General features: G+C 37.1%; 1 protein-coding gene across 2 annotated transcripts in view; it reads left to right on the forward strand.

Annotated features, from left to right (window-relative positions):
* LOC150107506 (adenosine 5'-monophosphoramidase HINT3-like) overlaps window positions 1-25,136 on the forward strand; it is a 151,728-nt gene that overhangs the window by 53,659 nt on the left and 72,933 nt on the right. For both annotated transcript variants that reach the window (XM_090391356.1, XM_090391355.1), the window contains exon 2: window positions 20,526-20,643. In XM_090391356.1, coding sequence (XP_090247482.1) covers window positions 20,526-20,643 — 118 coding nt within the window. The remainder of the gene's footprint in view (window positions 1-20,525; window positions 20,644-25,136) is intronic.

The following is a 25,136-nucleotide window of genomic DNA, read 5'->3' on the forward strand; positions in this document are numbered from 1 at the left end:
AGGATGTGGAAAGAAGGTAAAATTGTTCCAGTGCATAAAGGTAGTGATAAGACTGTGGCTACAAATTTTTATGTGCCAATCAGTATATCTGGAGTTTTGCTGAAGGTACTAGAGAAAACGGGTTGATAACAGCAGTATTCTCTGTGGTTATCAGCATGGATTTGTCAAAGAGAGGTTATGTTTTACTAACTTATTTATAACAAGGTGACAGATGTCTTGAACAAGGGAGATGCATATAACAGTGGTATACAAATTTTTTGCAAAAGCTTTCGATGGACTGCCACACAACAAACTGGTAAATAAATTGAAATGGATGGGATTGGATGGCAGACTTTTGATTTGGATCAGTGACTCTCAGATAGGTATCAAAAAGTTGTATATTTGGGGGGGGGGGGATGCAGTATCCTGAAATTCACTAGTGGTGTGTGGCAGGGGTCAGTTTTGGGACTACTGTTGTTCAGTTTGTATATTGATATTGGGATTGGTTTAACTGGTGATATGCAGATGATGTAAATTGAAGAGAGCAGTGCAAAGTCAAGCATATGTTATGATCTTACAGGCAGTAGAGGAAATGAGAGATCTGGGAGTGGTGGTGGACAAGCACCTGAAATTCATGAGCCATGTTGCACAATTTGTGAAGACGTCACATTGGATAATGGCAATGATGTGGAGGAGGACTCTGGCATGCAGAAGTATTGATATTTTGATATCGTTGTATAAGGCCTTTATGAAGCCTCATATGGATTATTCGCACAGATTTTGTCACCATTATTTGGTTTTCGTGGTGATGAGGATATGTTAGTAGGAGTCCAGAGAAGATTCACAAAGGTGGGCAGTATTCTTTGGAATGTGGAGTACAAGGATAGATTGAGATAATGTAAATGGTAAAGCTTCATGAAAGGAGAAGGTGGGATGGGATATGATTGAGACATATAAGCTAGTTGGGATTGTTATAAGGGGTTATTGGGTTAACATAGGAGAGGTTTTTCACATTGCTTCATGGGAATCGGAAAGGGGTAGAACAAGAGGTCATCACTGGAAACTATATAAGGACAGTATGAGCAGAGGAATGAGGAGAAGGTTCTTAATATGGAGGGTGGCTGGTGAGTGGAGTGCATTACCTGAGTGTGTTGTGAATATAGACGCATTGAATCAGTTTAAGGCATGGTTGGATGAGCTTTGTGTGTGATGTTGTATACCTTCCACGATGAGTCTCTGACTCCATGGAGTCAGAGGACGTTAATAATAAAAAAATGACATATTTTGCAAATAAGAATCTATATGAATCGTTCATAGTTGAGGTATAGGTTGGGATGAAATAAAACCCCAAGCACTCTGTGAAGAGCCATTCAAATATATAGATACTTCTATTATTATAATTATTATTATTCAGGCCTCCATGGAGTCAAAAGACTCATCGTGGGAGGTCCTTCCTAAGAACATAAAGTCTGTCAAGACTCATCAAGGGGAGGTTCCCCCTAAGAAACACAAAATCTCTCATACCACTCCTTAAACTCATTGACTGTTCTCGCCCTCACCACTCTATCAGGCAATGCATTCCACGGCTCAACCACCCTCCATGCAAAGAAACCACTCCTCATCCTCTTGCTCACGGTTTCCTTTCGTAACTTCCAGGGATGGCCTCTTGTCATCAGTCCTTCCTGCTGTTCAACCAAGTGAAAGAACTCCCCAGTGTCAACCCTGTAACCACCTCTCAACAGTTTAAAAGTCTCAATCATATCACCTCTCCTTCTATCCGCCACAGTCCACATTCCCTCAGCCGATTCTCATAACTATCCTTGTACGGTCTTAAGACCATCTTTGTCATCCGTCTTTGTATCTTTTCCACAGTTAATTTATCCCCTTCAAATCCTGGGGACCAAATCTGAGAACAATAATCCAAGTGTGGTCTGATCAGAGACTTATACAACAGAATGATAACCCTCTTATCTCTACAGGTCAGTGTCCTTCTCATAATTGCAGCAATCCTCTGTGTTACCTTCACCACCTTTGCAATATGTCCCCTAAACTTCAGGTTTCTATCAATCATCAACCCCAGATCTCTTGTCTCCCTAACTTCCTACAGTATAACTCCTCCCATAGAGTATGCAGCATCCCATCGATGTTTCCCAAACCTCAAGACCTTACATTTTGCCGCATTAAACTGAAACCCCCATTCATTTGCCCATCTAGCCTATTCAAATCCTCTTGCAGGGCTGTTGCATCTGCACTATTACTAATAATCCTTCCCAGCTTTGCATCATCTGCAAACAACTGAATAGCCCCTTGCAATCCACTGGCAATGTCATTGATACAAAGGTTAAACAATATAGGTCCTAGTACTGAGCCCTGTGGGACCCCACTTGTAATCTTCTGCCTCCTTGAAACTTCTATGCAGCAACTGTGCATCATTTCAAAGTATCTTGTAGCTAGTATTGTTAATCCTATGTTCTGTAAGATCTGACTTGTAACATTTAATGAATTGATTATAAAGTTGGTGTCCTGAAATACCTTTTAAAAGGATCAGCTCATTTGTCCAAAGATAGGTTGCAGTTATGCATGATTTGTTAGCTGCCATGGTAACCCCATGCCTTTTTTTAGCTACTTTTACATGTAGCTTAACTCTCTTACATTTTTCTCTGTATTTTTATTTCTCTATCCTTGCAGGCAACTTAATGCATGCCTCTCTAACTGAATCAGCCAGTGTTTTCTTACCGCTGACTTACTCGAGTTTACCACTGAGACTCCCAACAATACCTATGGTAGTGAAACCTGGAGCCTGGCTAAAAAATAGCTACAGAAACTGAAAACAAGACAATGAAATATGGAAAGAGCTATTTTGGGAATTGGAGCAAAAGAATAATACTTGGTAAGGAAGCAACAAAGGTGATGGACATTGCATCAGTAATAAAAAGGCAATAAATGGCACTGGGAAGGACATGAGATGAGAATATCTAACAACAGATGGACAAAGAGAGCATTGGAATAGACACCAAGAACTGGTTATCAGAAACCAGGTAGACTAGCAATAAGATGAGATAAAAAGATATTATGGACATTTATGATGGAGAGATGCACAAAATTGATCAAAATGGAAGAAGCATGGAGAAGCATTTGCGCAGCAGTGGACTGAAGAAAGCTGTTGATGATAAATATTTGTGTAATTGCATCTACAGTTTACTTATAAAAGCTGCTCAACTTTATTCTGTTTAAAACTTTCTTGCATGTTGTTCTTTTCAGTATGATTATTCATTTTTATCCTACTTAAAGCTTAATGATGATCATTTCCAATTTCAAATCCTCTGTATACTCTTGTATCCTGAATCAGTGTGAAGATATTGCTATCAGCAATAACAGTCAATGAGGATTTTCTTACTTATTGTGTCTTCTCTCCATCTGAGCTTAACCACCCAACCGGCTAAAACGTATATATATATATGTCCAGGTTACCATGGATGCGAAGTGCATATTAAAATTATAATACCATTGATATTACATTGAAATATATGATGGATACGAAGTGTAGAGGAGTGATGTATTTTATCCATATTGACGGCGACGTGCTTAAGCATATCTTTATTGGAATATTATCTTGAGAAGAAATCCAGCAGGCAATTAGTATAATTATTAGCCTTGCCCTTTTTTCTAGATATTCCCAAAATCTTTTTATATGTCTGGTGGGATACATTTTCTACTCTGCTGTTTAAATCTTCAACAAGGACCAGCTTTTACATGTCAGTTGCCTTCTTTAAAAATCCACTTTTTCCTTAGGAGAACCTTCTGTGTAACCATAGACACAAAATAAGTTTTGTTGTTTTCCTTTCCCGCATCATTGTTGTTTGAATATAGCATCCTGTATTGATTATTTAGGAGGATCTCACATTTTAGTTTACTTTGTCTCAATAACATCAATTATGTCCATGTGGTATTTTTCCAGTTGTCAAGTTAAGAGTCTCATCCATTTTTTCATTATGTCTCTTCTTTGAAACTACTTCCCCAAAGACACTAACCTCAGCCATTCAAGGATAATTTTCAGAATTATTTTTTCTTGCTGATATCGCTCGCACAGCACCATTGTGTCATGCAAATGATATCATTGTGCTATAGATTTTGTGGCCTTGTATATATATAGGTTCATATAAAAAAAATAAATAAATAGTATTATGCTTGACAAGAAATTGTATTATTTTAATCTTTTACCCAGACAAAGTTTGCATGTGAAATATCTTCATGACTAGTTTATATAGAGGCCATTAACTTAACATCAATTGCCTTAATATCTTATACTGCAAAAATACTAAAGAATGGCACTATCTGGATTGGTTTCAAACCTTTATTAAAATCTCACCAGACCAGGAAGATACCAAGGTTAAAATCAATTCAGAAATCAGATATTTTCCATATACGAGTAACAAAATGGTGTATCACGATATTATTAAATAGTCCAGATCAGAGGTAGTTATTATTATGCGACACCTTCAAGGAGTCCAAAGACTCATCAAGGGAGGGCACCTACTCTAGATCTCTTCATCTCCACTACTCAGTCCACCAACTACGGCAAACTGCATCATCTACACCAGGGGTCAGCAAACATTTTAGACCATTAACTCCTTCATGGAATCCTTGATCCTTCATTGACCCCATCATGTTAAATAAATGAATAAATGTTATCAATAATAAATTTCTCAATTTAAAAATAATTGCTTCACCCTTTTACTTCATTACTGCTTCTCAATAAGAAATATTTAAAGAAAATACTTCAAGAAATTTATAAAGAACATTAAAAATTTAAAACCCTTTTGACCCCTACACATTTGTCAACCCCCAGGGGGTCGATAATGACCACTTTGCCACCCCCCACCCCACCCCGCTCTATACCAATGTCATCTACTGCCTACTGCCACCACTAGTATTTTCACAGACATCCATGCCCACACAGCTTTTTGGCTGAAGAGCAGATACGCTAACCACTCAGCCAACATATAGAAAGTTTTACCACTGGGTTACAAAGCATATTATACTTGACAAATTGTATTGTATTGTTTTATTCTGCAGTTTCTTTTGACTCCATGGAGATCTTTGGACTTAGCAGTGCAGTATTTTGTACTATATTCATGATCATCTCCTCATGTTGCCAGTTTATTTAAATCCTGAAGTGATACGTAAATCTTTTTTTTTTTATATGTGGTTTCCACTCATGAAAGATTGTAGACCTATAGTACAGTTAGTGGGCTAAGGATTTTTATTCTATTTTTTTTATTAGTTTTTTTTATATACTTTTTTTAATCTGTTTTTATGTAGTCCAGAAACCTAGCTCTAGAGACAAAATCTTGAACTTTTTCAAGCCACTTCAGGTCTCCAATAAGCATGTACCTCTGCAAACATGATTTTTTGATGTGTTATAAAGAATATAATCCTTTTTTGGTTGAAATGATTTTGGTTCATCTTCCTTCAAGTATTAGCATCTCACATATTAGTCCAGTTGCCTTTGTTGATCATAAAAAGATTATTGATTGATTCATTTCAAGCGAATGAAATGGATATATTTGGAATAATAAAAAGCAACTTTATTTTAGTAATCTGATCACATTTTATAATTTAACAATGATAACAAACGGCTCTTGGTAAAAGATCCCTGTACTTTGCAGCCTGGTTTTGCTCTTCCTAGGAGGATTTGGTCATCAATAAACAGGATCAGAACTAATCAGGGCAGATGTGGCTGCCTTCTACATAAATGGGGGCTGTTAGATCACCCTTATTGTGATTGTTTGCCCATGTCTCAGACGATTACTCATATTGTGTATGACTGCCCAAGGTGCCAATTTCACGGTGGTGGCCTACAGGACATCCACAAGGTGACAGATGAGGCCTTGGATTGGCTTTCCAGTCTGGACCTTGATCTGTAGTTGGTATGGTTGTGGCAGTGGTTATGGAGGAAACAGAAGATCACGGTCCCGTCTCACCATGAAGACGTTATTCTCATAGCCCTCGTCATAGTATCAGCAGAACTTCTCATGTTAGAAGATGATAATGCAATGTGAAATGGGCCTCCTCTAATGGATCAAGTTTCTCGCACAAGACACAACTGCTCTTTGATTAAACCTCAGATACAGCTACATTTATGTTGTGAAGTGTTGTGAGAACATGCAACCTTGTCATACTTAGTGCAGCAGGACGATAATTGCCCCTAGCTTGATTCTGACAAGTTACTTTTACTTTATTTTAATCAAAAGAAAGACTTAGAAAGCAGGTTGTGCCTTTTATGTAATGAACTTTTATATGTTAAGATTTTCATCATTTGTTTGTGGAAATTGTGATTGTACATTTCACTTGCCAGTTTCATGTAGCCATAAGCATAAATAAATAAATAGCAATGATAGTTGGCAAGAGGGTTTGTATGTATTGTGACATTTCTGGATTTTGCAATGTCACTTGCAAAATGTTGTTCAATTATTTAATCATCTGTGATATGATAACTGATTAGAATAGTATGGCCTCCTTCACTTCCTGACTCCCTAGAGATCTCTCTCTCTTCATAAAGTCTTCATAATAGCAGGGTTTTTTCACCCGGAAACTCGGTGCTTCATCCCGCATACAGACAAATCGGCCCTTCAGAACACACGCAATTTACAGACAAAAAATACTAGTTGTCGTGGGCGATAGATGGCGTTGATGGAGATGATTCATAGTAGAAGTTCGATGTAGTGGTTGAGACAGTTGTAGGTATCCTCCCGCGATGAGTCTTCGGACTCCTTGGAGGTGTCAGGAATAATAATAATAATAAGGGTAATAATAATTAATTTGGCAGTTCACTACCTGTCCTTAAAGAATTATGAATGAGGAAACAGTCTTCTTTCACTGCGCGTTATTCCCGCTTCCTATGCAGGGTATGCGTGTTACTTAGATGCGACTTCTTGTTAGTACCACTCCCAACCGATTTGTCTGCCGCTGGTGGGGGATATATTTTTGACTTTAGTAGCATATGTTCACGGGGCCAGTTTGCCTGCTTATGGGATGAAAAATGCCAGATAAACTGGCGGAAAAAACCCTACTGCCTGCGCCCAAGACTGGCTAACTTGGCTATGCCTGAGAAAGATCCTCAAGTTCCTCACATCTTCGACGGGAATCGAACCTGGGACACTCCTTCCCCAGTCATATGGTTGTGAAGCGCAAAGCCACTAGGCTAACTGTGTGGACATGAATGAAGAAACAGTATTAAGGATGAATTATGTAACAAATGAAGTTTCATAGGACTCTGTACTAGGACCACTGGTATTCAGTTTTTATGCTAATTATATGAATGGATTGCTGCAAGGGTTGGGGGGAGGACAAATTTCTTTGTTTACAGATCTATTGGCTAGTCATAAACTTTAAAGTTTTTGATTCAAAGATTTCCTATATATTTTAATAATATGACTATACTGGAGGAGGTGGAGACAAGGTATCTTGGGATGATAAACAATAAGAAATTTAAATCCAAGAGTTGCATAACAGAGACACAGACAACCTAGCAGATAGCTCCAATAGTGAGGAAGAGGAGGATAGTGGCCGGCAGAATTAAAGGAGTAATCCAGGTAACCAGATCTATTGTGTGTAAATCTGATTACATGGGATTTAAAGGAAGAAACTTGAACAGGTACAAACATAAGAAATATATCAGTTTGTTAGATAGGAGGAAGAATTTTGATATGATTGAAACATCTAAATTGTTAAGAGGTGATTGTTAAATATACTGAAGAGATTATGAAAATAAAGAGCCAAATGACTTCAGTTCTGCAATGCAAAATTACATACTCGTGAATGCTGGGGAGTATATTCCTGTAAACACTCTGGTCAACTTACCTTATGAAACTTTCATAGTTTCTACATTTGGCGGTGAAATAATGTTGGATCTATGTAATTTTATATCACAACTGAACCCTTTTGGTTCTTTATTTTAGTAATTACTTTTATGCACTGACCAAGAGTTTGCTTACGAAAATGCACATCTCCAACATTTCAAGTTCCTTAGTACTGAACAAGAGCTTTTTTCTCACTTAAGGTTTCTGCCTGGTCTCTGAGAAGAACCAGCCAGTTCGAAACAGCTGTCATGCCAGCGAAATCTTGTCAAAATTGATTATTAAAAAGCAAATATATAGATGCTTGGGCAGTGCCTATGTCTTTTAAGTAGTCCACACTAAGCTCATGAATGCTGGGGAGTATATTCCTGTAAGCTCTCTGGTCAACTTACCTTACAATGCTAATATCCACTTTGCTTGTGTAACACTGGAGAGGTTTTCTAATGATGGAACAATGAGAGAGAGAGAGAGAGAGAGAGAGCATGAAAAGAAGTTGCATAAAGAAGTGAGACATAGATTTGTTGCATAGAAAAGCTGGTTGATGTACACATGGAATGCATAATCTGAAAGGATGGCAGAAGTACAGAAGATCAATTATTTTAAGATACATATTATACTTTGTGGCCTTTACAGCAAACCTGTAATGAGTCATGACTCTTTGGAAATTCGTGATGTTGATAATTGAGTGGTGTGTGTACGAAATTTCTTTATGTGTTGCTCCTTGGTATTAATCAGTGTTTTGGCAAAGCCTATTTAATGAACATCATCTTGCCAGCTTGGTTGGCATATCTGCTTTACAACTGACAGGTTTGAATTCGAATTTCGCCACATGCATGGATATTTTCAGTTGTATTGTAGGAAATGAATTTGATCTGGTGTGAGACTACTAAGTTGCTTATTAGTCTTGAAGTGGCTTGAATTTCTATGATGCTAAAGATACCTCAGGTTTTTTAAAGATACCATCAGACTCATTGTGAGAGGTATGCACTCTTGCACTTAATGCTCATCCAACTGTGCCTTAAACTAATTCAATGTGTCTACATTCACAACACACTCAGGCAATGCATTCCACCCACAACCTCTCCATGCAAAGAACTTGCTCTTCATTCCTCTGTTCCTCTGCTCACCCTCTCCTTATACAGTTTCCAGGGATGGTCTCTTGTTCTATCCCCTCTTCCATTCTATGAAAAATTTCTCCCATGTCAATCCAATAACAACTCCAACTAGCTTATAGGTGCCAATAATACCTCCTCCTCCTCCTATTTGTGAAGCTTTGCAATATACGTTATCTCAATCTATCATCTTACCCCACATTCCAAAGACCACTGGTTACCTTTGTGAATATTCTCTGAACCCTTTCTAACATATCCTCTTCACCTTGAAAACCAGGTGACCAATTCTGTGCACAATCTCTTCATTGTTTAGGCCACAAAAATCAATATGAGGCCTGATCAAGACCTTATACGGTGATATCATAACCTCAATACCTCTGCATGTCAGATTCCTCTGCATCATTGCCATTATCTGATGCTTCAGATGTTTCTCAAAACCATTGAGAATGGTTTTGAGAAACATCTGAAATCTGTTGCTGTGTTCATTGACTTAACATCGGCATATGACACAGTATGGAGAAAGGGCCTAATATTTAAATTTCTGAAGATGATTCCATGTAGAAGATTTGCCAACTTATTGAACAGTATGCTTAATAACAGATGGATACAGGTATTTGCAGGTAATTCAAAAAAGTCAACCACGCAAGCTTAATAATGGACTCCCTCAAGGCTCTATACTATCTCCATTGTTGTTCAATTTATATATTTATGATTTCCCTCAAACCAGTTCAAGGAAATTTGCTTAAGCAGATGACCTTGCAATAATCACACGAAGACTAAGTTTAATGAAGCTGAAAAAAATAATTACAAATGATTTGAAAATTCTGGGCTCGTTTTCAAACAGTGGCATCTAAATCCAAACCTATCAAAAACTGAAGTGTCTACCTTCCATCTTAATAACCATCAGGCTAATTCAAACCTACTATCTTCTTTTTCAGAGATACATTACTTAACTTTAATGGTACACCTAAATATTTAAGTGTTACCCTAGATAGAACACTAGCCTTCAAAGAACACCTAGTGAAAGTAGCTTAGAAAATAACTCCTAATAATATAATTCAGAAGCTTGCTGGTTCAACTTGGGGTGCAGATGCTGAAGCCTTATGTCTATCAGCTTTTGGACTTGGTTTATTCAACTGTGGAGTAGTGCTCCCCAGTATGGCTCAACAGTGTTCATACTTCTAAGGTAGACACCCAACTTAATCAAACAATGAGAATAATAACGGGAACTACAAGGAACTAAATTATTGGCTCCCAGTCATCAGTAACATCACACCTAGCTTATGCAGAAAAGCAGCTCTTTCTAAGTTATGGACAAATTTAACCAATAATGTTAACCTACCTATAAACAAAGACGTAAATTCCCCTACAAGGAGACTAAAATCAAGAAATCCTAGTTGGAGAACAGCAAAGGAATTAATAGGTGAATCTTTCAACTTGACTGATATATGGAAAGATGAATGGCTCCAACACTAACAATCCCAGATTAGCTATATTGGACCCTACATCTAAACTATCCAGATTTGGACTATCATGTCATCTTTGGACAACCTTAAACCGCATTAGAATAGGTCATGATAGATGTAAACACCATCTACATAAATGGAAATGGACTGACTCTCCTGCCTTTGACTTTGGTTATCATGCTCAAAATACTGACTGCATTTTACTGGACTGCCTGATATATACTTTTGAGGGCACTATACAAGATATACATAATATTACGATGGAAGCTATAAACTGACTTGAAAAATTGAAAATTTCTTTGTAAAACTTTCTTTTATTTGATTTTTAATTGTCATACATTTGTTACATTGGTGTATTATGTTTCTTGCTGTATTTTACCATATGCTAAATAAAATATAATCTTGCCATGATCATTCTTTCTTCTACTTGCCACATATTTAAAAAATTCTCTAGGGTTTTTCTTTGTCTGATTTGCCAATTTCTGCTCATACTGCACTTTTGTTTTCCTTACTAACTGAATCACTCTCCTGGCTTGTTCTTTATACTCTTCATGTAACTGATTATTACCATTAATCATCCTGTACTGTACTGTCTCCAAAGTGGTTATCAAAATATTTAGTGATGGACAAATGCTGGCAAGGAAGGCAACGGGAAACCACATTGCATCACTATCTCCCTAGTAATCAGCTGCAACCCTCTCAAAGTGAGGAAGCCACAGGATTAGGATTAGGACAAATGCCACACAATGTGGCAAGGAAATTTTTCAGTCAGAGCAGATCTGGAGGAGGATTTTATTTTTGGCAGAGGATGACAGAACTGAATGAAACACATGTTTCATTCAGTTCTGTCATCAAAGAGAGGAAGCCACAGGATTAGGACAAATGCTACATAATGTGGTAAGGAAATTTTTCAGTCAGAGCAGATCTGGAGGAGGAGGATTTTATTTCTGGCAGGGGATGGCAGAACTGAATGAAACATGTTTCCCTTATAACAGAAGGTTTTATATAAGTATAATTTGGATGACTATGGTTGTCGAAGTTGACCCTTGAAGTTCTGTTAGATAAAACAGGTCAGATACTATAAGTGATAGTGCACATTCTTGGTAAACTGGATGTTATTATTATTTGCATTCATTATTGATTTTTTTAAGACAAGCCTTATAAACTCAAGGAGCTATATAAGCTTATCCAGAGCAGGCTTTTACAAACATCCATGCCCACAGTGGGATCCAAACTCACAACTTGTAGGTTCAGATAGAAAGGGAAAATGCAGTGGTGGAGTACTGCTTATGATAAGTGATGACATGTCCTTGCAGAGTGGAGGCTTTGGAGGGCAGTGACACTAATGGTTTTGAAAGCATATAGTGTGAGGTAGAGGTGGGCAAGACAGAATTGTCTTTCCCACCTCTACCTCACCCTCTGTGCTCCTTGTTAAGATCAAGGAGCACAGAGGGTGAGAAGCAGGAGATGTTTAGGCAGTTGACTTAGCAAGTACAAGAAGAATGACTGTTATGGGAGATTTTAACTATGGCAGTATAAATTGGGAAGAGGAAAATGCATGTAGTAACGAGGGAATGGAATTTCTAGAATTCTTGAGGGACAAATGTCTTAGGCAACATGTAATAGAAGGAACATGAGGTTCAAGAGTTTTGGATTTGATCATAGCATCAGAAGAACTGATTATAATTGAGATGGATCTCTTGCCACATTGGGGAGAGAGTGACCATGCGGTTTCGACTTGGAAGATGAATAGACATGCATGAGTATCAAAGAAGGGAATGTGTGTGGAATTATAAGGTGGGTGATTATAATAGTCTTAGATATCGACTTGGGGTAGTTTTATGGAGGGAGGAATCAGAAGGGCAAGATATCATTAGTGCTTGGGAAATCATGAAGGAATATCTGTTAGCAGCAATAGTATAGTAAGCTGTATTCCATGCATGAAGAAGAGAACACAATTTGGTGTAAAGTGGATGACAAACAATATCAAATACGAACTGCAGGTGAAAAAGGTTATGAAAGATATATAAGGAGACAGATGGGGAGCAGATGCATGAAGAATATAAGACTCAGACTATGAGAGTAACTAGTATGGTAAGGAAGACAAAACTGGAATATGAGAAGAGATTGGCCCTAAGATCCAAAAACAAAATCCTCAGTAATTTTTTAGCTATGTGGCCAGCAGGAGGAGAAATGATTGTGGAAGAATGACATTGTTGTGGGATAAAAATGGGAATAGAGTGACTGATGCAGAGGATATAGTGAAGTTGTTCAACGAACTTTATTGGAGTATTTCATCTTGGAGAAGTAGGTTTTTAATACTAGAGGGATAGAGCAGGTTTAGAGGTGCAAGAGGAGAGTGTGTTTCAAATACTGAGTACTCTGGATGTCAAAGCTGTGGGACTGGATGGAATTTTGCCACAGGTTTTGAGAGAATGTGCTAAAGAACTGACAGCTCCATTGACCTGGCTTTTCAATGAAAGTCTTGCTACGGGAAAGATACCCAGTAATGGAAGGAAGGTAAGATAGTGCCATTGTATAAGTAGTTGTTAAGATCTTGGAGAAATTAGTAAAGGACCATATACAGCATTGGGCAGATGAGGATAATGTTATCTGTGAGAGTCAACATGGATTTGTTAAGGGGCGCTCTTGCTTTAGTAATATGATTGCCTTTTCTAATAAAGTGACAAGAGGGGTTGATGAGGGAAAGGCATATTCTGCCATTTTCTTGGATTTTGCAAAGGCATTTGATGGGGGGGGGTGCCACATGATAAGCTGATATTTAAGTTGCAGCACATGGGTTTAGATATCAGGTTAGTCAACTGGATTCAGAATTGGCTATCTAATAGGTATCAGAGAGATGTGTATGGGGGGGGCAATATCAAGGAGGCAGAAGGTTACAAGTGGAGTCCCACAGGTCTCAGTACTGGGACCTGTATTGCTTAACATTTATATCAGTGGATTGCAAGGGGGGGAGGGATATTCAGTTGTTTGCAGATGATGTGAAGTTAGGAAGAGTTATTAGTAATAGTGCAGATGTGGCAGCCCTGCAAGAGGATTTGAATAAATTGCACATATTGGCAAATGAATGGGGATGTCAGTTTAATTCAGCAAAATGTAGATTTTGAAGTTTGAAATACATTGATGGGAGGCTGCATACTCTGTTGGAAGAGCTGTACTGGATGAAGTAGGGAAGAGAAGAGATCTGGGGTGATGATTGATAAAAACCTGAAATTCAGGGAACATATTGCAAAGGCAGTGAAAGTAACCCAGAAGATTACTGCAATACTGAGATAAGAGTTGTCATTCCATTGTATAAAGCCCTGATCAGACCACACTTGGACTATTGTTCTCAAATTTGGTCCCTAGGATTTGAAGGAAAAATTAACTGTGGAAAGAGTAAAGAGGCAGATAACAAAGAGTAATAGTGTTAACTATTACTCTTTGTGTAACATTGTACAGTCCTGAATGGTTTCAGGACTGTACAATGATAGTTATGACAATCAACTGAGGGAATGTGGACTGTAGAGTTTGGTAGATAGAAGAAAGAGAGGTGATATGATTGAAACTTTTAAACTGTTGAGAGATGGTTACAGGGTTGACACTGTGGAGTTCTTTCACATGGTGGAACAGGGGGAAGGTGAGAGGGCACGGAACCATCCCTGGAAGTTACAAAAGGAAGCTGTGAGCAAGAGGATGAGGAGCGGTTTCTTTGCATAGAGGGTGGTTGAACTGTAGAATGCATTGCCTGATAGAGTGGTCAGGGCACAAATGTTCAAGGAGTGGTATGATAGATTTGTGTTTTCTAGGAAGGACCTCTCACAATGAGTCATTTGACTCCATGGAGGCCTGAATAATAATAATAATAAAATCTTACTATGGAGGGGAAGCATAAATCAGAGACCAAACATAGCAACAACCATTTGAGATCCTCAATAAAAGCATTGCAGTGGTGGGTTCATGTTTCACCCAGGTGATAAGTTATCTACCACCTTTTTTTTTTATGTTGGATCCATACACAAAAGGTTGGCTGGTCAACTTATAGTATGTTAGCACCTTCTATGGGAAATTTAGTAAGTGCATATAGGAAACCTGGAGATCTAGTTAGCATTTCTTCTAATTAGGAATGATATGTATTTACATGATTGGTCAGAATCCTGCTTGTGAAAACTGGCCACATCATGAAAAGGAATTGGTTTGACTTAGAAATGCTATATGCTGTGCACCACCCGATCCATTAGTGATTCCATGTCTGTAATTAGGCTGAGGTAATGAAAGATATGTTGTTTATCCCACAAAAGGGATTTTACATATAATTGAAGAGATCAAAGTCAGGACTCATTAGGGAAAATATGATGGATTCTTCAGTTTTCTCACTTCCATGGTTCATTTGCTTGAGAGAGAGGTTTTTGGTGCATGGTATAGTGTATTGTCATGCAACATTGGTGTGGTGTCTGGCAAGTGTTTTCATTTGAGACAATTCAGGTCTGTGAAAGAATGAGCAGTGTGCTGTGTAAAAAAATATCACCACTACTGTTCAGCATCATTTGTTTCCTGTGTACTTTCTGGAGTCTTTTTTTTTTCAGTCAGATTGATGACATCCTTTTGTTTGACATATCCATTCAGGTTCACGAGACTGAGTTAATATCTCATCCAGTGCATGCTGCTACTTGATCCCAAAATAGGAATACTATACCACATCAAAATGTTGATGTGGTATACTGTCACAGTTAAAGCAAGTGTATTTTTGATACGTATGTCAGAATTTTCCAGTTGAAACTCCTGATAATTTTAAATGTAATCTTGTTACTATGAAACAGGTATTTTTTTATGTTCTGTGATAATGTGTCTGAAAAAAAATTCCAGCATAATTTATGAACGTTTACTTTTGTGGCAAGTTTTCTAGTTTTTATCATTTTATTCTCTACATCAGGATTATTAGTCCTATTAATGATCCTTATCATATAAAACATATTTGAAAATTAGTAAATACATTATTTCTTCTCGATGGCTGACTGAATGGTGACCCAGAAACTTCATATCACATAATGACCTCACATGTCTTGATGTCACCATCCTTTGTAAGGAAAACATAGATTGAATTTGTGTTGAAGATGAAAAGATATAACAACTCTAAACTGTTAGTAATTATAAGTGAGCCTATAAAACAAAAAAAATACCACATGGAGAATTTTGAACAGATGTATGATAAAACTTTTTTTACTAATTGTCACCAGTTTCTGTTACCATTCGGCATACACCATCTTACCATTCTGAAGTTTGATCACTGATTTGAGAAATTTTTAAAAATTTTAGACTCAATCAGTGTCTAATCACGAAATCAATGTATAACGTTTTTGGATATCAGCTATCCTCTAAAAGAAAAATGTTCTGTATGTAGATAAGATTTCAGATTTTGGATGGTCAGTGGTGGCCCTGAGTTCAGAGATCACAATGCATGCTTTGCAAGGACTAACATTACAACACATTGCTTTTGTGATAAGGAGTTGACTAATAGATATAAGCAAGGAATTGACGAGACCATCCATGGACTGTTGTGTGCAAATTTGACTCCTGTTTCCAAAATGATAAGAACTCCGGAGAAGATCCAAAGATGAGTGACTGAGTATCAGAAGTGGAATATTGATTATGAGGAGAGGTTGGGAAATGTAATTACAGAATATATGATGAACATTTATGAGCTAGGATCAGCACAGAAAGAATTATATGTTTCAATTTAATTACTAGCATGTCATTCGGCAGTTTATCAAATTCTTTTGCAAAATCATATCACTATGTATGCATCGCCTTGTCCAATGCATTTGTCACCCTGTAATAAGTAGATTGCTACAATGCTCTTCATTTAGCAAATCCATACTGTCCATTAAAGAGAATGCCATTGTTCTGTGTCTTTGTTCTGATTCTGACTAACCTCTCAAATACTTTAACCAAAACTCCAGACATGCAGACTGGCTATAATTCAAAGCTTTAGTCCCATCACCATTCCTCTCCTTTGCTCAACTCTTACTCATGTTAAAAAGGTACTACAGTGCTACTGTTGACTCCCTGGAACATTCCTTCAAAACATGCCCTTATTACATTAAGTTGACTCAATTTTTCATATATTTCCTGTTCAACTCCAGTTCTGTATGATGTCACTTTCATGAGGATGAAATACCTTTATTTCATTCTTGTTTCTTTCATTTCATTAATAATAATTATACCCTTCTCAAAAAGGATGGGTGATAGTCACTCCTTTATTATTATGCGACACCACCAAGGAGTCCAAAGACTCAACGAAGGAGGGCACCTAGTCTGCAACTCTCCAATCTACCAACTACAACGAACCGCATCATCTACACCAACGCCATCTACTGCCCACCACCACTAATAATTTCACAGACAATTTGGGATTCGAACCTGGCTGGAGTTTGGCTGGAGGGCAGCTAGGCTAACCATGCCGGCACTCATGTGCACTAAAGTGTAACTATCTTGTGTGTACATAAGGTAAAAATATGTGGAATATGGCACCAAAAAAAAAAATTTTTCCTTAAACTGAATTCAACATTAATTCCGTTTTCATTTTTATCAGCAGTACATTTCTTACTTCCTTCATACAAAGAATCACTTTATACCCTTTATTATATGAGATATTTGCTGCATCTGCTTTGTTTTTTCTATATTTAGCTTAACAAATCAATCCCCACACCATATGAGAGAATCTTACATATAGAGAAAAATAATTCACCTCTGCATTTCATAATTTGATGCCAATATTTTCTTTTGGGACACATCTATGAAGTACCATGATTCATCATGGAAGCTGCACTATACTATTACCCGCAACTTATAATACTCCATTCCACTTGTTAAATGCATTTTTGTCTGTTAGTTATATATTATTCAGCCAGTTTACTTGAAACAGAAACAGTAGTGTGACCATGGAAATTGTGCAGGTGGGCATCATTGTAATGCTAAAGGACATGAGATTGAGAAGGGTAGAGGGGAAAACTGTTCACTAGAGAAGAAATTCACATGAGATTATGGCCTGAGTTACCAAGAGGGAGGTGACCTCAACATATGGAAGGAGAACTAGTTAAACAGTATAGACTACTGAGTGAATGGAGCATATTATATACACAGTCTTGCCATAAATACTGTTATAACTTCTGCACATCTCCACAGAATTGTGCAAGCCTGGTTCCATTAGTGGTGCTATACACAGCCAACATTCACATGCTTAGCAGTAGAGAGTTGTCTAGCTGTACAGGTTAACATGCAATAAGGAGATTATGAGAACCGTGTAGCTGTAATAGCACTTCGCAAGGTTGGAATGCAGCCACCTGTTAGTTTCAACATGCTAAAAACACTCTGGATCAGTAGGATGTTTGTCTATTGTATTATTAACCATTATAACAATACAGAAAGCATATTTGACTGCCTAAGAACAGGTCAACCATGCTGCATTAAGACACAACAGCTTGAGAGCTGTGAAGGCATACCTCCACCGTAATCCTGTGAGAATGCAGAAAATAATGTTGCAAGAGATGAATGTTTTGACTGACTCTGGAGGTGAAAGCATATTGTCATTCCACTAGACATTTCCTAACACCACAACTTATGTGGCAGAGGGCGATAAAATTAAAGGCACTTCTCCGGCAATCGTGAACAACAGACACAGAGATATCCTCTTCACAGATGAGAAGATTTTCACCATTGAAGAGTCGTTTAACCATTGGGTATATGTCCCAGAGTCACACAGCATGTACCATAGCACTCAGGATTTAGAGAGGTCATCACCCCACGTCAGTGATGGTTTATTTCGGTGTGTGGGGGGAGAACGTATTAGAAGTATCCAAGTTTCATTTCTGTGAGGAAAGGGGTCAAACCTTCAAAGTGCATCAAGATACTGCTAGAACCCCTGAACACACCTTGTTTTATGGTAAGCAGTGCACCTTCCATCAGCACTCAGCTCCTCTACACAAGGCAAGGACCACACAACAGTGGTTGGAGGCAAATATGCCCAACCACATATCACCATCTGGAGTTCTCGATCTGAATCTGTTGGACTCGGAATTGAATGTTGGAGCTGGAGAGAGAGAGAGAGAGAGTAGCCTGCAAGAAACGACACCCCAGCATCACCAGCCTGAAGGTGGATTTGGAGTAAGCAGCTGTAGTGTTTCTGTTGGATGTTATGAATGCTGCCATCGATATGTGGCTTCACAACAGACTGTGTGTGTGTGTGTGAGTGAAGGCAAAAGAAAGACATTTTGAACATTGAGTACTTCTATGTGCACATTATGCATGTGGTTTGCATGTGCTAAAAGCCGTAAATGATTTACTGACAGATTAAAGGTTCATGCTCTGTTCAATTTATGGCTAAACTAGATATTATTTTGTTTGGTTAATGAACAAACTTGACAAAAGTTGCTTACAGAAAACGGCCTAGATATGTGTGATTTGTCTTTAGATGGGAGATGAAATTATATTCTTATGTGACACCACTGTCTCATTTATTGGAAGCCTGAAGAGAAGGTTTATGTAAAAAAAATAAATAAAAATGAAAAAATATATATACAGTTAAGGAAAAACAGAAAAACACCCTTAGCCCACTTATGATACCACCACTTTACTATAGGTAACCTTTCATGGGAGTCTAAAAAAAAATCTTCAGCTTGGTTAGCAGAATTGGATTACGTACATTAAAGTTTCCAAGGAAGACGATTTCACTGGATAATTAGTGCAGCAAAATCAAGTTTAAAGAATAAGACAAAGTGGGCAGAGTAATTAAGGTACCAGTAGAGATAGTAGATGAATGATACATAATGGGAGCAAGGAAACTAAAAAGGATAAATCATTAATAATATATTAATTATTATTATTTACTCTATTATTAATAATATAGTATTTTGAGGCTGATTACTTGTATTCTGGTCTACTTGTGAAAACAATTTCCATTAATCCATCGATAATAACTTTCATGTCTATCTGGATCAGTGCAGTCGCTAACAAAGGAGACCAGTTGTGAACCTTAAGATCTATAAGGGAGAAAGATACCTTTACTGTTTGGAAAGTTGAGTTGGAGAAAATGAAGATTTATTCACTAAGTGCACTTAGAGCTAGTGCCATAGCATAATGGTTGATTATATTGAATTGTTACCTCTACTGGTTTTGTCTGGTGTCCTGTTATAACGTGCCACCCAAAGTTTAGGGAATTCAACCATAAAAAAAATTACCACAACCGCTAGTTTCTACCATCTCTTTCGAAGTAATCACTTGGGCATGTATACTTTTAAGTATACATGCCCAGGTGATACCAGTGGTTTTCCATGATTCCATGCATCCCTGAAAATCCTCAAGTGTGACCATATTGAGCACTGCCTTTGAATCTGCACAGATATTAGACATGTTATTGATCTCAATCATGTCAGAATGACACTCAAAATGACACCCCTTTCAGCGAGAATTTCATCTTTGGAACAGAAAAAAGTTGCAGAGGTAGAGGTCAGGTGAATAGAGGGATGGGGACTGTGGTGTTTTTGACTAGTCAGGAACTGTTGAATAACAAGTTATATGTGGATGGGTGTATTGTCATGGAGTACCCAGTTATTGTTCTTCCACTTATCTGGACATTTGTGATAATGAATGCTCTTCTTTAGCACTTCTAAACACCAGAGTGAAACTTGCCATTGACAGTTTAACCTGGGGGGGGGGGGGTTCTTTATGGACAACGCATTGGAGTTGGAGAAGAAAATTACGAAACCACTAACACATGACATTACAGAAATGCATGTAACCCAAGAATGCAGCCTCTCAGCTTGCTGCCTGTTAGCATACTGATTCACAATGGATACTGAACTTTTGGGTAGCACCTCATATATTGAATATGAAATTGTTAAAATTAATTTTCCGTTTTTTGTAGTTTGCTGTATTTTGGTACATTTTGTATGTGCAATGTTTGGTATTTTAAAAAATCTTTATCAAATTGTATGTTTTATTTTATTTTTTTTTTTTAAATTTATATATCCTTTTCTTTCTTTTTTTTTTTCCAATTTATAAAAGCACATTTTTTTACTGATCAAAGTACATTATTAACACATTGTTTTTAGGATGAAGAATATGTTGCATTTAGAGATATTAGACCTGCAGCAGCACACCATTATTTAATTATTCCAAAAGTACACATTCCAAATGTTAGAATGCTTACATATGAACAAATACCTTTAGGTGGGTATCATATTTAATTCTTTTGTTGATCTTGTCACTTCTATCATAATGTCTTTAATTATTCTCCTTGAAAAGAAATAGCTTTCAGATAAGAGTATGCTTGATGTTCTGTTTGGTTGTCCATAACAACAAACATAAACTAAATATTATACTAGATATATAATATAAATAGACTAGAATAATAATATTCTATATTATATAGATTATATATATTTATTTATTTATAGATTCTATATAGATATCATCATCATCAGCCATTATTGATCCACTGCTGGATGAAGGCCTTTCCAAGATTACTCCAACACTCTCTGTCCATGGCTCTCCTTTTCCATGTCACTCCTGCAAATCTGATGATATCATCAATTCACCGTGATTTCGGTCGGCATCGTGGTCGTTTTTCCTCTCATGGAATCCAGTCCAATACTTCTTTTGTCCATCGCTGATCTTGTCTTCGTGCAATATGCCCAGCACATTGCCACTTAAGATGTTTCACTCTTCCTATGATGTCAGAGACTTTGGTTTGATTTCTTATCCATGTATTCCTTTTGTGATCCAGTCTTGTGATTCCAAGCATACTTCTTTCCATACTAAATTGTGTTGTTCTTAATTTTTGAATTTCCTTTGCATTCATTGTCCATGTTTCACAGCCATATGTCAGTATAGGAAGAATACACTGGTTAAAAACCTTTCTCTTTAGGCATAATAGTAGTTGGCTTTTGAATACTGAATGTAATTTTCCAAATGCTTTCCACCCAAGCATCGCACTTTTAATTTCATCCATGATATTTTGTTCCATTGATATCTGTTGTCCTAAGTATATATAATGATCTACTTGCTTAATTTCCTCATTATTGATTTTTATTATTTCTGGTTGGACATAACTATTGAACATAACTTGGGTCTTCTTTAGGTTTATCTTTGGACCTGCTGTTCTGCTAGCAATTTGGGGCTCATGGATACGAGTCTGTAATTCATGTGCAGTTGAAGTAAAGATAACTATCTATGTCATCTGCAAAGCATAAATGGCTTAAATATCTTCCATTTATCTTCAGACCTTTCCCTTCCCAATCAAGAAGTTTGAATATTTCTTCTAGGCACGCTGTGAATAATTTTGGAGATATTGTGTCACCCTGTCTTATACCCCTTTGTATTCCCACATTAGAGATGTTTCCATTGAAATGAATTGCTGCTGTGGCATTGGTGTATGCTGATTTGATGGTTCTGATGTAGGGCTCCTCCACTTGTTGGTTTCGTAATGCTTTAAGTATTGCACAAGTTTTAAGTGAATCAAAGGCTTTCTCATAGTCAATAAAATCAAGACATAGTGGTAATTGATATTCATTACACCGTTCAATAATCTGCTGTACAACTTGAATATGGTCCATTGTACTAAAGCCCCTTCGAAAGCCTGCCTGTTCTTTTGGTTGTGCTAGGTCCAGAGTCGCACAAAGTCTATTAGCTAAGACTTTTGTAAACACTTTGTAGACCACTGATAGGTCGGTAGTTCATCAAGTCTTCTATCTCACCTTTTTTTATGTATCAGAATTAGGGTAGCCTTCTTCCATGTTGTTGGTACATCATTTTTCTTCAGGCATAAAGTAAATAGTTTTGCTAAGAGTTCGTAGATTATTTCTCCACCTGTTTTTAGAAGTTCAGCTATAACTTCATCCTCACCTGCGTTCCCATTTTGGAAGCTTTGGATGATCTGCATAACTTCTTCTGGTAGAATCTGTGGTACTTCAGCTGTGTTGTAGTTGTCTTCTTCATTTAATTCATCATCCTGGTATAATATTGAGTAGAATTCTTCAATTCTTTTTGCTATTGCATATTTATCTCTGGTGATGGTCCCGTCTTGTGGTTGCAGTCTAACTACATTTGCTGTTTGGCTCTTTTGAGACTATGGTGTTTTCAATTGTTTGTTGTATGAATTTACAATTAAATTTTCTTATTTCTTCTTTGATACGTTTTCTGATTGTTTTGCACAATTCTGTGTATTCAGTTTTATTCTGTAGGTTAATTGATTGTTTCATTTCTCTTCGTTTCTTCATAAGCTGTTTTGTTTCTTCAGAGATTTTGTCTTGTTTCTGTTCTGTGGTACCAGCTATTTCAAGTGAGCATTGTAAAAGGTTTTGGATAATAATGTCATTACTTTCTGATAAATCAGCATTGTCATCTATGGTAAGATGTTTAAATCTATTGTTTAGTTCGTGTTGGTATATATCTTTTTTAATGTTGAGTTTGTGTACATCTATGTTTTGCTTTGATTTCCTAAACATTTTTCTTCTTTCTTTTTGGCAGTTTATTTGAATCTTACTGCGTACCATACGATGGTCACTTCCAATGTTGAAGGTGTTTATAACAGAGCAGTCTTGAAAGATGTTTTTCTTATTGCTGAGGATAAAGTCTATTTCACTAGTTTTTCCATTTGGACTTTTCCATGTCCACTTTCTTTGTGTTTTTTTCTTGAAGAAGGAATTCATGATGTACAGGTTTTCTTTTTCTGCAAATTCTATTAACCTTGCTCCTCTGTCATCTCTCATGCCATATCCAAAATTTTCCATTGAGCTTTCATCGAAATGTTGAATACCAATTCTAACATTAAAGTCTCCCATTGCAATTCTGAAATGATGTTTTCCATTATTTTAGAGCTGGGACATATGATAGAAGGCTTCAATTTCTTTGTCAATGTTGGTGCATAGACTTGGACGATCTTAAGAGTGTATCTTTTCGAGATTTGAACAACAATACTTGCTATTCGATCGGATACACTGTCAAATTCTATTATGTTGTTCTTCGGCTTTTTGTTGATCAAGAATCCAACTCCACTGATTCTTTCTTTATCTTGAGCTCTATAATATAATATGTTTCCATTTTTTAATCGAAGAATTTCTTCACCATTACGTCTGACTTTGCACAGTCCAAGAATGTCCCATTTTAGTCGCTTTAGCTCTTCATTTAGTTCAGTTAACCGTGCTTCACTGCTCAGAGTCCAACAGTTTAATGTTCCAATCTCTAGTTTCCAATGGCCGCATGATCTGGTTACCCGGGGATTCTTAGCACCCTCTGCCTTCATGTTTAACTGCCTGCTACCATAGGTAGTAACAATCTGGCCTCTGGGGAATGAGGGTCATTTTATTTCTGTTGGATTCATCTTAGAAGGTTAGGCCATTAATTCACCACGCTGGCCAAGTGTGGGTTGGTGAATGGCAATATTTTCACATGGGATCGCCAGTCCCAAAACCACTGGTCCACGGCTCTTGATTCAATATATTCAGAGCTGCCCTGATATCCAGCGGATGGTAGTCAGGGTTCTCCCCATCTGCCACCTAGGGGACGCGCTCGGTAGCCTGTGGAAGCCCCGATATATATAAAGAGAGAGAGAGAGAAAGAAATAATATGTAAACTAGATATTATATAGAATCTAGGATATTTATATAATTTTTGCATTTGCAGTGCTGAAATAAAGCTATATCATCAATGTAAATGTAAACATTATGGTGGTCAGCTTTTACTTAGAACAGTTGGCATTTGGCAGAATGGAACCAATAACTCACTACACCATGATTATATTGCATAGCAAATTACTGCATCCATCTTTCCAAGTGCCTCTGTTAAGAATTATAAGTGCTTTTCAACTGAAGGTAAGTTAGTGTTTCAGAGGTGGCATGATTTTCTTCCTGCAATATAATCATGACCAGAAAACACACGCACACATTTGATGGTCATCTGTCTCATGTGACCACCTATGTTGTACTTTTTTTCATAAAAATGGTCCGAATGAAACTAAAATTGAAATGGATCATATGAAATGCTATAATAGTAAACAACAAATCTGTTGTGACTTAGTTTTTATTAGTAGTTATTTATTACTCCTTACTGCAATTTTATTAATTTTATTATTTGTGCTGTTTAGTGATTGTTGCCAGTCATGATATATACTTTCTAGCTTTTGTCGCTCACAAAAGTTGACATGTAAGACATTGTTTGGGCACTTTCATGAATAGTAAATGAAACAGGTATGTTTGTGTTATGCTTCTAAGTTCTGATGTTTACTTGTTAGTATGTATGATCAAATGTCTCTCTGACTTGCAAAAATGTTTTCTGCATATTTCTTTGCGAAATTTATATTTCTTTCTGGCAACAACACTTTGAGTATTTTCACTCTCAAATTGTTACCTAAGAGAAACAATTGTTCGATGACAGTTGCAGTGTGCAGATTTTATAAATGAATTTAATTATTTTAGTATAAAAATGGTGATATAAAAGCAGTCACCTGTTGTTTTCAAACATTCTAGTAGGTATCGTTAGGGGCTTAATGCATTGTGAACAATAAACCTTCAATAAATTTTAGGATCCTTAATAGTATAACATACACAGGTTTCATCTACAGGTAATTTGTGTGAATATGAAAGTGCTTGTTCAATGCATGAAAGCCAAAAAATATTTGACATGGGAGATGGATACACAGTAGTATACTCAGACTACAAAGTCTA

Source organism: Typopeltis vanoorti, chromosome 4, assembly GCF_054136105.1.
Source record: "Typopeltis vanoorti isolate ZY-2024b chromosome 4, IOZ_Tvanoo_1.0, whole genome shotgun sequence".
Classification (NCBI taxonomy): domain Eukaryota; kingdom Metazoa; phylum Arthropoda; class Arachnida; order Uropygi; family Thelyphonidae; genus Typopeltis; species Typopeltis vanoorti.